General features: G+C 37.7%; 1 protein-coding gene across 2 annotated transcripts in view; it reads right to left on the reverse strand.

Moving 5' to 3' along the window:
* Positions 1-14,625, reverse strand: part of APH1B (aph-1 homolog B, gamma-secretase subunit) — an 89,059-nt gene that overhangs the window by 49,439 nt on the left and 24,995 nt on the right. For both annotated transcript variants that reach the window (XM_023616091.2, XM_023616085.2), the window contains exon 6: positions 12,703-12,897. In XM_023616091.2, coding sequence (XP_023471859.1) covers positions 12,730-12,897 — 168 coding nt within the window. In that variant the 3' untranslated portion in view covers positions 12,703-12,729. The remainder of the gene's footprint in view (positions 1-12,702; positions 12,898-14,625) is intronic.

The following is a 14,625-nucleotide window of genomic DNA, read 5'->3' on the forward strand; positions in this document are numbered from 1 at the left end:
CTCAGTGTGGCCTGACAAGCGGTGCCACGTCCATGCCCAGGATCAGAACCAGCGAAACCCTGGGCTGCCAAAGCAGAGCATGCCAATTTAACCACTTGGCCATGGAGCTGGCCCCTGTGCATTTTATTATATGTAAATTATTCCTTGATTTAAAAAAATATATGCTAAGGGATCACAGTAGCAAAAGCCACTTGCTTTCCTGAATTTAATCAGGAAAGACTTCACACAGAGTGACATTTGAGCAGGACCTTGGAGGAGGTATAGGTTGTTTTCTGGTTGGAGCTAAAAAACAAGAGCAGAAGTGTGAAGGTCATGGTGCATCCTAAGTAGAGGCCTCAGGGATATGTTTGAGAATGTCCTGGGGGAAGGCAGGGAATGGTGGGGGGCAGGAAAAAGTGGCTGAAGTGAGATTGTGAAAGGCCTTGAACGATATACCTTTTCAAATAAGGACAACAAGAAGTCTTGGAAATGCTTAGATTACGGTTTTGTCTGATTATTATAAATAATACATGCTCATTAAAAAAATTACAAATAATTAAATCATGTATAAAGCCAAAAGTCCCCCAAATCCTAATAGTCATTGCTAACAATTTAGTTTTATCTTTCCAGACTTTATGTGTGTGCATATTTTAATATTTTAAAATTTTTAATAAAATGGACTGATAGAATATATATGGTATGCTCATAAGGTCTAGGATCATACCTGTCTATTTTCACTCTTGTATTCTCAATATCTAGCACAATGTCTGTAAGAATTATTTGTTGAATGTAAGAATGGTCTATATCTTACTCTTGTTTCCTAACATATTCAAAATATCCTTATTCTTTTTAATGGCTGTAAAGTGTTCTGCTCTTTGAGGCAAAGCTGTATTGAAAGACATTTGGTGCAAATTCCTTACAGTTACAAGACTATTATAAGATCCTTGTGTACTTGGATGTATTTCTATAGGATATATTCCTAGAAAAGGAATTGCTGGTTCAAAATATGCACATCTCAAAATTTTATAGCTATAATAGCGTTTGCTAAATTACCATCCAAAAAGGTTGTACTAATTTGCTTTCTCACAACCTGCTGTTTCCACCATATGCTCAACAACCCTTGATATTATCAATCTTATTCATCTTTTACAATCTTACAGTCTAAAAATTATTTGCTTGTTTTGCATTTCTTCTATTAAAATGGTTTAGCATTTTGTCTTATGTTTATTGGCTACTGTATTTTTTTCTGTGAATTAGCTGTTTATGTCCTTTGATCACTTTCTTACTAAATCATTAATTGTTTTTAATTATAGAAGCTTCTTATATATTAGAGATGACAATTATTTATAATATACGCCAAAAATTTTTCTCCCAGTCTTCTTTGTTTAGGGTATCTTTTGCTGTACGGTTTTAAATTTTATGCAGTCAAATCTGTCCATTCTTTTCCTTTATGATTTGTGACTTCGGTGCAGTGCTGAGAAATACTCTATCCACCTTAAGATTATGAAACTATTCTAATTGTTTTCTAGTTTTTTTATGGTTTAATTTTTTGCATTTGAATTTTTAATGTCTAGATTTATTTTATAGTGAAAGCGAGGTAAGCACCTAGCTTTACTTTCCCCTCCTCCTCAAATATAATCAAATAAATCATCAAACAGCCCACTTATTGAATAGCTGATTCTTTTGCCATTGATTTAAAATGGCAATTTTATTATGTACTAGATTTTCATATACAGATGGGCCTCTTCTGGAACTTCCTATTTCCTTTATTGTAGATTTATGGTATATGTTGGTATCTAGTAGGGTAAACATAGAAATATTTTAGATATGTTTTATTCTCTGAAAGTAGCATTGTTATCAATCTAATCTAGATTAGGTAAATTTAAAAACTGGACATAAATTCATTAAAAAGTTAAATATTGATATACTGGGTATTCTTTCATAGTGTGTTAAATAGGCATTTAATATGGAATCGGCTTCTCATTCACATTTTGTTCAGTTATTACAGAACAACAAAAAGTTTTAAGTGTAATAGTGATTCTATATTAACTGCCTATAAACACATTTTCAATAAACGTGTACATTTTTATAATTCTTTTCTTTTTCTCCATGCTTGTTTTATTTGCTGAAATGTAATTTTACATCTGTTGACTCTAATAACAACAATTTGGGTTTGTAATTTGAATGTCTGTTTTATCACATTTTTATAATAATTCATTTTTGTTGTGTTTTACAAAAGTATTGATCTGTGATGGATTAGAATTCTTTTTAAAAATGGCCCTTCACTACAGATAGTTTGAGAAGTAAACTAGTCCTAGGGAGCCAGCTAATTTCAATTTCCAACTGTTTGCTGCTTGTATAAAGAAACATAATTGATTTTTGTATGTTGACCTTGTATCCTATGACTTTACTAAATCCACTAATTAGTTCTAGTCTCATTTTTGTAGCTTCCTTAGGATTTTCTACACTGACAATCATATCATCTGAAAATAAAGAGTTTTATTTCTTTCTTTCCAATCTGTATAACATTTCTTTTTCTTGTCTTTTTGCACTGGCTAGGACCTCCAGTACAATGCTGAATAAACGTGGTGACAGTGGACACCCTTGTCTTGTTTCTAATCTTAGTGGAGAAAGCATTTGGTCTTTTATCATTAAGTACGGCCTTAGCTGTAGGTTTTACATAGATGTCCCCTTTTCAGTTAGAGAAATTTCTATTTTATTCCTGGTTTGCTGAGAGGGTTTTTTTTTTTTTAATCAAAAATAGACAACCTAGAAGAGATGGATAAATTCTTAGAAACACACAATCTTCCAAAACGGAATCATGAAGAAATAGAAAATATGAATAGACCAATTACTAGCAATGAAATTGAATCAGTAATTTAAAAACTTCCAACAAACAAAAGTCCAAGACCAAATGGCTTCACAGGTAAATTCTACCAAACATTTAAAAAAGAGTTCATACCTATCCTTCTCAAACTATTCCAAAAAACTGAAGAGAAAGGAATGCTTCCAGACTCATTTAACAAGGCCCGCAAAACCCAGATACCAAAACCAGACAAAAACACCACAAAAAGGAGAATTACAGGCCAATATCCCTGACGAACATAAATGCAAAAATCCTCAACAAAATATTAGCAAACCAAATTCAACAATACATTAAAAGGATGATGCATCACGATCCAGTGGGATTTACCCCAGGGATGCAAGGATAGTTCAACATCCACAAATCAATCAATGTGATACACCACATTAATGAAACAAAGGATAAAAATCATATGATCATCCTAATAAATGCAGAAAAAGCATTTGAAAAACTCAACACCCATTTATAATAAAAACTCACAACAAAATGGGTATAGAGGGAATGTGCCTCAACACAATAAAGGCCACATATGACAAACTCACAGTTAACATCGTACTCAATGGTAAAAAGCTGAAAGCTTTTCCTCTAAGATCAGGAACAAGACAAGGATGCCCACTATCCTCGCTTTTATTCAACATAGTATTGGAAGTCCTAGCCACAGTAATTAGGCAAGAAAAAGAAATAAAAGGCATCCAAACTGCAAAGGAAGAAGCAAAACTGTCACTCTCTGCAGATGATACAATACTATATACAGAAAACCTTAAAGACTACACCAAGAGACTATTAGAACTAATAAATGAATTCAGTAAAGTTGCAGGATACAAAGTTAAAAACTGGTTACATTTTTATACACTAATAACGACCTATCAGAAAGAGAAATTAAGAAAACAATCCTATTTACAATTGCATCAAAAAGAATAAAATACCTAGGAACAAATTTAACCAAGGAGGTGAAAGACCTCTACTCTGAAAACTGTAAGACATGGATGAAAGAAACGCAAGATGACACAAATAAATGGAAAGACATACCATGCTCATGACTGGAAGAACTAATATTGTTAAAGTGGCCATATACTACCCAAAGCAATCTGCAGATTCAATGCAATCCCTATCAAAATACTAATGGCATTTTTCATAGAACTAGAACGAAGAATCCTAAAATTTGTATGGAACCACAAAAGACCCTGAATAGCCAAAACAATCTTGAGAAAGAAGAACAAGTAGGAGGTATCACACTCCCTGATTTCAACCTACACTACAAAGCTACAGTAATCAAAATAGTACGGCACTGGCACAAAAACAGACACATAGATCAATGAAACAGAATAGAGAGCTCAGAAATAAACCCACAGATATATGGTCAATTAATCGATGACAAAGGAGGCAAGAATATGCAATGGAGAAAAAACAGTCTTTTCAATAAATGGTTGTTGGGAAAACTGGACAGCCACACGCAAAAGAATGAAACTGGACCAATATCTTACACCAAATACAAAAATAAATTCAAAATGGATTAAAGACCTGAATTGGAGACCCGAAACCATAAAACTCCTAGAAGAAAACAAAGCCAGTATGCTCTTTGACATCAGTCTTAGTAATATTTTTTTGAACCTATCTCCTCAGGCAAGGGCAACAAAAGCAAAAAAACCCCCAAATGGAACTACATCAAACTAAAAAGCTTTTGCGCAGTGAAGGAAACCATTAATAAAATGATAAGGAAACCTACTGAATGGGAGAAGATACCGGCAAATCATATATCCAATAGGGGTTAATATATAAAACATATAAAGAACATATACAACTTAACATTAAAAGAAACAAACAACCCAATTAAAAAACGGGTAGAGGACCTGAATAGACATTTTTCCAAAGAAGACATACAGACAGCCAAGAGGCACATGAAAAGATGCTCAACATCACTAATCATCAGGGAAATGCAAATCAAAACCACAATGTGATATCACCTCATACCAGTAAGAATGGCTATTATCAAAAAGACAAAAAATAAGTATTTGTGAAGATGTGGAGAAGAGGGCACCCTCATGCACTGCTGGTGGGAATGTAAATTGGTGCAGCCTCTGTGGAAAACAGTGGAGCTTCCTTAAAAAATTAAAAATAGAACTACCATACAATCTAGCAATTCCACTTCTGGGTATTTATCTGAAGGAAACAAAAACAGTAATTCAAAAAGATGTATGTACTCTCAAGTTCATTGCAGCATTATTTACAACAGCCAACATATGGAAGCAACTTAAGTGTTCATCAACAGATGAATGGATAAAGACAACATGGTAGATATACAATGGAATATTATTCAGTCATAAAAAGGATGAAATCTTGCCATTTGCGACAATATGGATGGACCTAAAGAGTATTATGCTAAGTGAAATAAGTCAGACAGAGAAAGACAATTGCTATAGGAGTTCATTTATATGTGGAATCTAAAAAACAAAACAAATGAATGAACAAACAAAACAAAACAGAAACAGACTCACAGATACAGAAAACAAACTGGTGGTTGCCAGAGGGGAGGGGTGTTGGGAAGTGGGTGAAATAGGTGAAGGGGATTAAGAGGTACAAACTTCCAGTTATAAAATAAGTAAGTCATGGGGATGTAATGTGCAGCATAGGGAATATAGTCAATAGTATTATAATAACTTTGTATGGTCATGGAGGGTAACTAGACTTATTGAGGTGATCATTTCATAATGTATATATTGAATCACCATGATATACACTTGAAACTAATATGATATTGTATGTCAATTATACTTCCATTAAAAAAAAAAATCTCCCCCCAAAAAAGAATGTTAGATTTTGTCAAAAGCTTTTTTGGCATCTATTGATATGATCATGTCTGTTGATATGATGAACTGAACGATATTTGTATGTTAAATAAATCATGTAGTATTGGGATAAATTCCACTTGGTCATATGTATTGTACCTTTTATATATTACTGGATTCAATTTCCTAAAATATTGTTGAAGATTTTTGCATGTATATTCATTATAGATATTGGCCTGTAGTTTTTTGGGCTTTCTTCTTTATAATATTTTTGTTATCAAAGTAATGTTTGGTAATGCTCATAGACTGAATTGGAAAGTGTGCCATTGTTTCTATTTTATAGAAGAGTTTGTGTAGAATTGGTATTGTTTCTTTCTCTCTCTCTCTTTTTGTAACATTTGATAGAATTCTCCAGTGAAGCCTTCTAGGAATTTTCTTTAATAGATGCAAGTGATTTCTGGTTAGCCCCAATATGTAAAGAGCTTGGAAACTGTCACTCCCATCCTTACAACAGGAAACGAATTACTGAAGCACTAAACTAATTACTGAAAATCAGTAATTTTTCTAGCACCCATTAGAGAACTGAGGACTCAAGGCAAGCCATCACCTTGAAATCTGGAGAGACAGGAGAATCCAGAGTCACAGCTGAGATTTGCTTACCTAGAGCAGAAGCTATTGGAGCCACAGACTGGTAGGGACACAAATAATTTTGACAAAATGCTGGAGTCTTGAGTGTGTAATAACGTAAGGGTGAGAAATTCCTAAGACTAGCACAGAGTAGGAGGAACCCCATAATTTTGTGGATCTTTACTTCCAGGGGCCCCATGAGATTCTCACAGTGAAGAGTATCCTCCCCTAACCCCCCTGGCCCCTGTGGCTCTGACAGGGAAAGGGTAACAGTAGTCATTGTAAAAGATGCCTAGAGTGTTCTCCATAACGAAGGCCTACTCTCCAGGGAAGAAGACCTTACACAAGCCTTATTCCACAGGAAGGAAGGGCATTTCTCCCACCCCAGCCCCCTTTAGTGTTCCTGTCTCACCTAAGGAGGGAAAAAGCTAGGAGACACTTAGTCGAGGAATGCAGGCCCACTAAAAAACTGAGATTTAATCCTATGATTATAGGACATAATCCCTCTACCATGCCTCAATGCCACACCAACAGGGCTCCAATGTAGTAACAGTGGATGACAACTGAAGAGCTGTAAGACATAGCCTTTGTGTGAGGAGGAGCACATGGGGAAGCCCAAAGTCAAGAGGGGAGACAAAAGCAAGGATGCTAGAGGAATCTGAAGCCTCTGGCACTTAGAGCTGCAGCAAACATTAAATACAGTCCAACTGTTGCCCAGATTAACCTAAAACTTTCACTGAACGCCTATTTACTTCAGATCCTATTACCCAATACATGATGTCTAGCTTTCAATAAATAATTACAAGACATGTTAAGAGGCAAGAAAAAACACAGTCTGAAGAAATATAGAGCTATTTAGATTTTCTATTTCTTTTGCAGTAAGCTTTATTTTTTTAAAAGGAATTTGTCCATTTAAGTTTTTAATTTATTGGCATTAAGTTGTTCATAATATTGCCTTTTTATTTAATAATTGAGGATCTGTAGTGATGTCTCTTTTCATTCCTGATATTCATAATTTGTGCCTTTTCGTTTTTATCTGGCCAGAGCTTTATCAATGTTATTGATTTTCTCAAAGCACCAGATTTTTGTTTTAGTGATAGTCTTCATTTTCCTTCTGTTTGATTTCTGCCGTTCTCTCCATTACTTCCTTTCTTCTGCTTATTTTAGCTTAATTTGCTCCCCTTTTTCTAGTTTCTTAAATAGAAGTTAAGTCACTGATTTAAAAATTTTTTACTTATCTAACATAAGCATTTAATGCTAAAAATTTTCCACTCTATTCCCTCCTCAGGGGCTTTGTTTTGGCAACTATCCCCTCTTTCTCCTGCATCATCAATTCTTCCCTTTCCACTGAACCATTTCCATCTTCATAGAAACAGGCTGTTATAGTGCTATATTATAGGGGAAAAAAAAGAAAACAAAAACACTCTTTCTTGCCCCCACAACCTCCCAGGCTGTCACACCCTTTCCCTCCTATGAATATGGTTATCTGTACTCTAATGCTGTATCTACTTCTTTATCTCCAATCTCTATAGCCCACGCCATGCAGGTGTTTACCCCTGCATTGAAATTGTTTTTATCAAGGTCACAAGCAAATTTCATCCCTCCATGTACAATGACCAATTCTTACTCCTCATCTTACTCGTTATTCAGCAGCATTTGACATACTTTACCCTGGCTCTCAGGCCGCCAGTCTCCCGGTTTTCCTTCTTTCCTCAGTGATGACTCCACCTCCCCTTTCCAACCTCTCAGTTGGAGAGCTCCAGCGTCCAGTCCTCAGTCTCCACTTTTTCCTCTTGCTCTACATCAATTACCCAGGTGCCCTTCGTCCATCCACTCCTAAAATTTTAAGTATCATCTGATGTATTCAAGCTACTCTACATTACTTAATTTATAGTGCATAATTTCATAGTTTCATGATTTTGTAGTCATCTTAAAGTAATACTTTTGTGTTTTAATCTGGACAGTTAGATTATATGTTCTCTAAGGACAAAGATCTCCACCATCTTGTTCTTTTCCATCCTTTTAAAGTATCTAACACAGTGTTCTGTGCATGGTGAGCCCTGATTAAACACTGTGAACTCCATCTCTGATTTTGTTCAAGCACTGAAAAATGTATGGTTTTACTATTAGGAAGAAGCAAGATTTATAGTGATTCACACTTAAGCAACAAGTAGCACTCACAAATTATTGAGCCTTAGAGCCAGGACCTGCTCAGGGCTCATAATCTTGGTCACCGTAGAATGTGTCAATCTCCAATTCTTTCACTGAGACTGAGACCATGAGCCAACTGAGTGGTTCCTTTTATTCAGTATTTACAATGAGGTGAAGGCAAAACATACACTTGTTTCCATTGGAGGTTTCTCACGTGTTGAGGCTGGTCACAGGGAAATCCCCATTCCAACCAAATAACAGTTAAACTAGAGCTACAATTTTAGTATGGAAGGGCCAACAAAATTGTACACAAATTTGGGCTGTTACCTGAGGAATGTGCACCTCTTTTACTGGCTTACAAGTTAGGAGCAAAGAGCCCTTGGTCCCTGAGGACAGTTCATCTAACAACACAGTCAACATAAACAGGGAACAGCCTTATTTCAAGCCAGAGGCAAGAGGCATCCTACAGCTTTGAGGGTGAGGCCACCAGGATTCTCTACACAGCCTGATGGCCAAGGCCAATCTCCACCCCTCAGCCGCACTGCCTTCTCACCAAGGGGAGGAAAACACAAGGACTCTAGAGGCTGCGCATGGTCACTGGGGAGAAACCGAACTGTACTCTCCTCATCAACCAACTCCCATCTTTAGCCACTATTATAAGGTGTTTCACAAATTTACTATTTTACAATTCCTTAGGAGATTTTTCAAGGTGAAGTTCCAGGATCTTTGAAGATTCCCCTCCACTTGGTTTAAGACACCTCAAACAACTTCTCTGTACCAAATTCTTTCTGAACACACAGAAATGAAATGGGCTGTATGAATTTTAAATCAGATAACAAAGATATCTTTTGAAAAAAGTATCAGAGGTGACCAGTCATAAACAGAATGTACAGCCAAGTTTTATAAGAGACAAAAACTGTAATAACAGATACCAAAGAATACACTATTTAAAGAAGAGGAAACATGGGAAATGAGTAGTGCCAAACAGTCTTTTTATTGTTCATTGAAAAATACAGGTCTGGAAAGGGTCTCTTGCATTGTGTTTTGAACACAAGGTCTGATATTGCAAGTACATAAGACATAATAGTATAACATATAAAATGATATATATAGAGACAGAATACACCTCTCTACACACTACAGTTTAATAGCATGAAGTGAAGCCTTTTATTAAATGAGAAGTGTAAACACTGCGATCATGAACAAAGTGCTCTAAGCAAAGCACTCTAAAACTGTTTTGTTGTGACATCTACTTTGTCTACCTGGCCTTAGGAACGGGGGCGCCCCGGAGAAACTTAGCTAACAAAAAGCTAGCACTCTCAAGGAGCTCTTCCGAGGAAGCAGGCTACTGGTGCCTGAGACAGGCTGCCACCCTGGCTTCCCTGGAGCCCTCCGGTCCACGCTGACTGCTAATCCCTGTCTTGGGGCTAGTCTGAGATGAGTGGGAAGAGTGTTAGGTAGGAGGAAGCTTCTGTCTCAACTGCTTATACTGCACCAACTCTACAGATGAGAACATCTAGCATTATTTATGTGAATCTGCCACTCTGAGCAAACACTGAAATGTGCTTGAGAATAAAAATAGTAACATTAGGAACAAAAGCCATTTTCTATTCAGTCTGCAGATATCATCATTTATTCCTTTCAGTCATATTTTCATTAAGATGCTCTAAAAGAGGCTGCTACTACTATATTACGAGTCAAGCAGGTCAGGATCGAGGTAACAAAACTTCTCCAGTTACAACTACTAATTCAAATGAATTACAAATAAATACAAATTTATTAGAGAGCAACAAAACCAAGGTCTTATTTACTTGGAAACATATTCAAGCACTACAACAATATTCACATTCCAAGGTCAACTTTAACTACACCTACATTTCCCTCCAAACTGAGAAAGCCCTGTGTGGGGGAGAGCATACAACATCAACACCACGTTCTCCTCTCCAAATACTATCAGGGCTCAGAAAGCTCATTATAGATAACAAATGCAAAAAAAAAAAAAGAGAGAAAGAGGAAAAAATAGCACGTCAATATCTATACAGCAACAGAGGAAGGCTACACTCCCCCTCTGGGCTTGCTTGGCACGGGGCCAAGCAAGCCTATTTGTAACAATAGTGCCTAAGCTGACTATGGCAATGCTCACATTTTAAGAGAAATCAGGATTACAAAGTTTCTTTATGCATAGGTAATCAAAGATCATTAAATAATTTCCTGAACTAAGACAATAGTCTCACCACCAAAGAAAATTTTCTCCTCACCTGAGAAATTTTTATAAGTGAGATTTTACACTATCTCAGCTTCTTTACTTAACATTAAACTTAATGCACAGAGGACATACTCAGAGCTCAAGTCTGAGTAATATTAATGTGCTCAGGGTTTTCTACATTTTACAGATCAGCAAAATTTTATCAGCTATCCATTTAAGAGAGTTGTAAGTCAACCATAATAACCAACTATATATTTTTCTTATTCCGTTCCTCAAAGAACACCACGTTCCACTAGGAATAAAGCCCAGTTCAATAGGTACCTTGTTCCCCTCATCTTTGCACAGTATATTTCACTATTCAGTCCCTATGTCCTTGACTCTTCCTACGACTCTTCTAGACTAAGGAAAATCTTGTATAAAGGTGGAAAATTGTGAACTCCAGCAGAAGTACTGGTATTGGTGCTGAAGGAAATTTTAGGGGAAAACCCACAAGTGCTTGTGTTTACAGCCTTGCTAGAAACTCTATTCCTCTTGAATTCCTAGACCGAGAAATTCTAGTATTTAAACATGGGAGGGGATTTCACTGATAAAGGTCTAGTTCACGTGTAAGGTTCTGGTCCCTGGAACAATGTGTGGCTAGCCCAAAATACTGGTCATGTTTCCATTTTAAACATGTTTATTACCATTCCCCATGAGAGTACTGTCAAATTCCTCCACTGTCATGTCACTGATGAGCCCCGTCATTGCTGCTCCTATTTCTTCTGGATGTTCTACTGCAGATATGGGATTCACTGAGGTTATCACTTTAAGTCTAGGAAATTTCTATTTCACACCATCAGCTCCCTAAGAGCCATCAACTGGGAACAATTTCTAGTTAGGAAAGGCACAATTCACTAGCATTTCCTCTTTATAAAGGGAATCAAAATCATTGTTTAGCAGCTGAACAAACGCCTCAGGTATTCCTATAGAGGGAAGGCTGTGCCTGCTACCAAAACCCAGAAACGTTTACTAGATCTAAAGATTATATGGATTAAGTAAAAGCATGAATTTGGCAGTTTAAGACACATTGCCAATTTTACACTACACCATTTGAGGGCAAGCGTTTAGTATCACAGCAGCAAGTTAAAAGTGTCAACACCACCCTATTTGCTTGCTTTCCTCGTGCTTTAGGTAAACTTCCACCAGCTCCAGTGAAGCCTGTCCCAGGTACATCATTCAGCAGCCTGAGGAACCGCTCAGAGAGAGAACAATGGACTTCACCTCAACTAGCTCAGCAACTAGCACTCAGCTGGCAAACACTGCCTTGGGGCAGAGCCCATGCAAAGCCTTAAATCCAGGAAAGATTCATAGAAGTTATACAAAAATTCTTGGCTTTATAATACCTTTCGAGGAAGTCAGAAAATAATTGGTTTTTAGTTAAAGAAAGTGAATCTATGCTCAAAAAACAATGTAATGACTCCAAAAACAACTTCCAGGATGGAAAAACTACAGAAAAATACAGCTGATTAATCAATAGCTTACTTTGGCTAAATTATCATAGTAAGCCAGTGCAATTTATTATTGCATTTAGAAGCACAGCCTACCATGTTCTCAGAAAACAGGATACTAGTGAAGTCCATGAAAACAGTTCACCGAGAGGATAGCCCTTGAGCCTTTCATGACTTCAGAACTTAAAAAGACAAAGGCTAACTGGGATTTGACGTTCAGATATTTACTTGCTCAGCACAAGCCGAGTTCGGAGACGGTTAAACATCTGATTCTCACTCACTTATGGTGATCTGAGCAAACTCCTATTTGGAGACTGACGGTTCTCAATCCGGCTGCACATTGGAGTCATCTGGGAAGCTTTTAAAAAATTACCAAATGCCCAGACCAATGAAGTGTGGAGGGTGGAGCTAGAAATCAGTAGTCTTTGATTCCCCAGGTGATTCTCACGTGCAGCCAGGATGCACACCACTGAGGAATCCCTTTCAGAGAGCTGTTGCTTGAAAGCCATATCGTATCTAGATAGTTTGTTTTTTTTAATTCCACCAGGAAAAGGGATTTTTAGAAAAAGGCACAGTTGTGCTTCCTCTAAAGATGCAGCTTACTGTTTGAGAGGTGCTGGTTCTTGGAGGTTATCTGGAGCGCTGGCTGAAAAGGAGGAAGTCCTTGTCTTGGCAGAGCAGGCATAGTTTCAGGCTTCGGCAGCTGCCTCCAGCAGCAAAGAACGCCCAGATGCCCATGAGCACCATGATTATATATGCTGACACCAGACTTATTCCATAATGAGGATTTATGAAGGTCTGCAAAGGGAAAATAAATCAGTCTGGGTAATAACAGCAAGCTTATTAAACATGCGGAGCAACCAAGATAAAGGAACATATGGAATACTTTCAAAAGTTACGGTGTGTTTCATCAAACATATGATGTACATCGTGTTGAGGAGCAGCAGGCCCCACAGAGACACAGAAGTAACCTAGCCAACAGACACTAGCCCATAAATCTGTGCTTTGCTGTAGTCAGATGGCAACGATGGAAGGTAACCAGAAGTCAGAACCTAATGAAATACCCAAGTAGAAGATATATGTCATATAACCTGGGCTCAGTTTATAATAATTTTTATGTTAATTAGCTCTTAGAATTTGCAAGAAAGTGAGACAAGTCCAAGTTACTTTAGTATAAATCCTTAGTATTCAAGGGAATATGAGGACGGCATCTCTTTTTCAGCTGTACAATTGCTGTGGGTTCTAAAAGTTCATTTAAAAAACACTGATGGGATGCTGAGAAATACTATGTTACACAATCGTAAAGACCAAAGTGTCTATCCTAATGGAGCTTACAAACTAGTAAGGGAGACAGGTAACGAATGAAGAAACAAATTAATTAATTACAAATTGTGATGAATGCTGGGACAGAATAATTATAATTGTGATGGTGCTAGGATAGCTAAAAACAAGATGATCTACTTAGGTTGGTCAAGGAAGGCCTGATGAAGTGGCATTTAAACTGAGACATATAAGACAAGGAGAGAGCCAGCCTGTGCAGACTGAGGAACCAAAGGAAGGCAAAGAGCTCAGTGCAGCTGAGAACCTGAGAAGAGCTGATATCAATAACGTATAGGGACAGAGGGGCAGCACACGAGATGCGGTCCGAGAGGAAGGCAGGGGCCAGCTAAGCATATCAGTAAGGAATGCGGATTTTATCCTCAGTGCAATGAGGGTCACAGAAGGGTTGTAGGCAGGGGAGCTGAATGACTTGATTTAGATTTTTAAACTGCAGAGAATGGATTAAAGGAGGCTACGGTGAAAGCAGGGAGACTAGTTAGGAAGACTTTGTAGTGGATGAGGAGAGTACAGGATGCTGACTTAGGCCAGGGTGTCGGGGTGCAGATGGAGAGTGGATGATACGATCTGACAGGACTTGCTGATGGATGGAATGCGAGGGAAACGGAGAGGCCAAGAATGACTTCCATGTTTCCGACTTTAAGTAAATGGTGGTGCTATCTAATGAGATAACAAAAACTTGAGGAAGACCAAGCTTGAAAGACCTGGGGAAAGACCAAGCTTGGAGTGATGGGTAAATGCCTGTGAGATTTCAAAAGCTGACGTCAGGTCAGCAGTGAGATATATGAGTATGGGGCTCAGAGGAAAGGCCTGGGCTAGAAAAAGGAATATAGAAACACAGTCCGTAGACGATATTTAAAGCCATGACTACGAATATGATTACCCAGGGAGCAACTGTAGAGAGAAGGGAAAAGAGAAGTCAAGACCAAGCCCTGAGAACATTTATAAATTATTTGTGCTGCTTAGAATCACAGGAGCAAATGAAAAGTGTCAACACCACCCTCTAGGCTTGACTCTTATTGAAAAGGAGTCAGCAGGGGCTGGCCTGGTGGCACAGTGGTTAAGTGCGGACATTCCACTTCAGCGGCCCTGGGTTCGCATCCCAGGTGCGGACATGGCACTGAGTGGCACGCCATGCTGTGGTAGGTGTCCCTTGTATAAAGTAGAGGAAGATTCACACGGATGTTA

Source organism: Equus caballus, chromosome 1 (genome assembly GCF_041296265.1).
Source record: "Equus caballus isolate H_3958 breed thoroughbred chromosome 1, TB-T2T, whole genome shotgun sequence".
Taxonomy (NCBI): domain Eukaryota; kingdom Metazoa; phylum Chordata; class Mammalia; order Perissodactyla; family Equidae; genus Equus; species Equus caballus.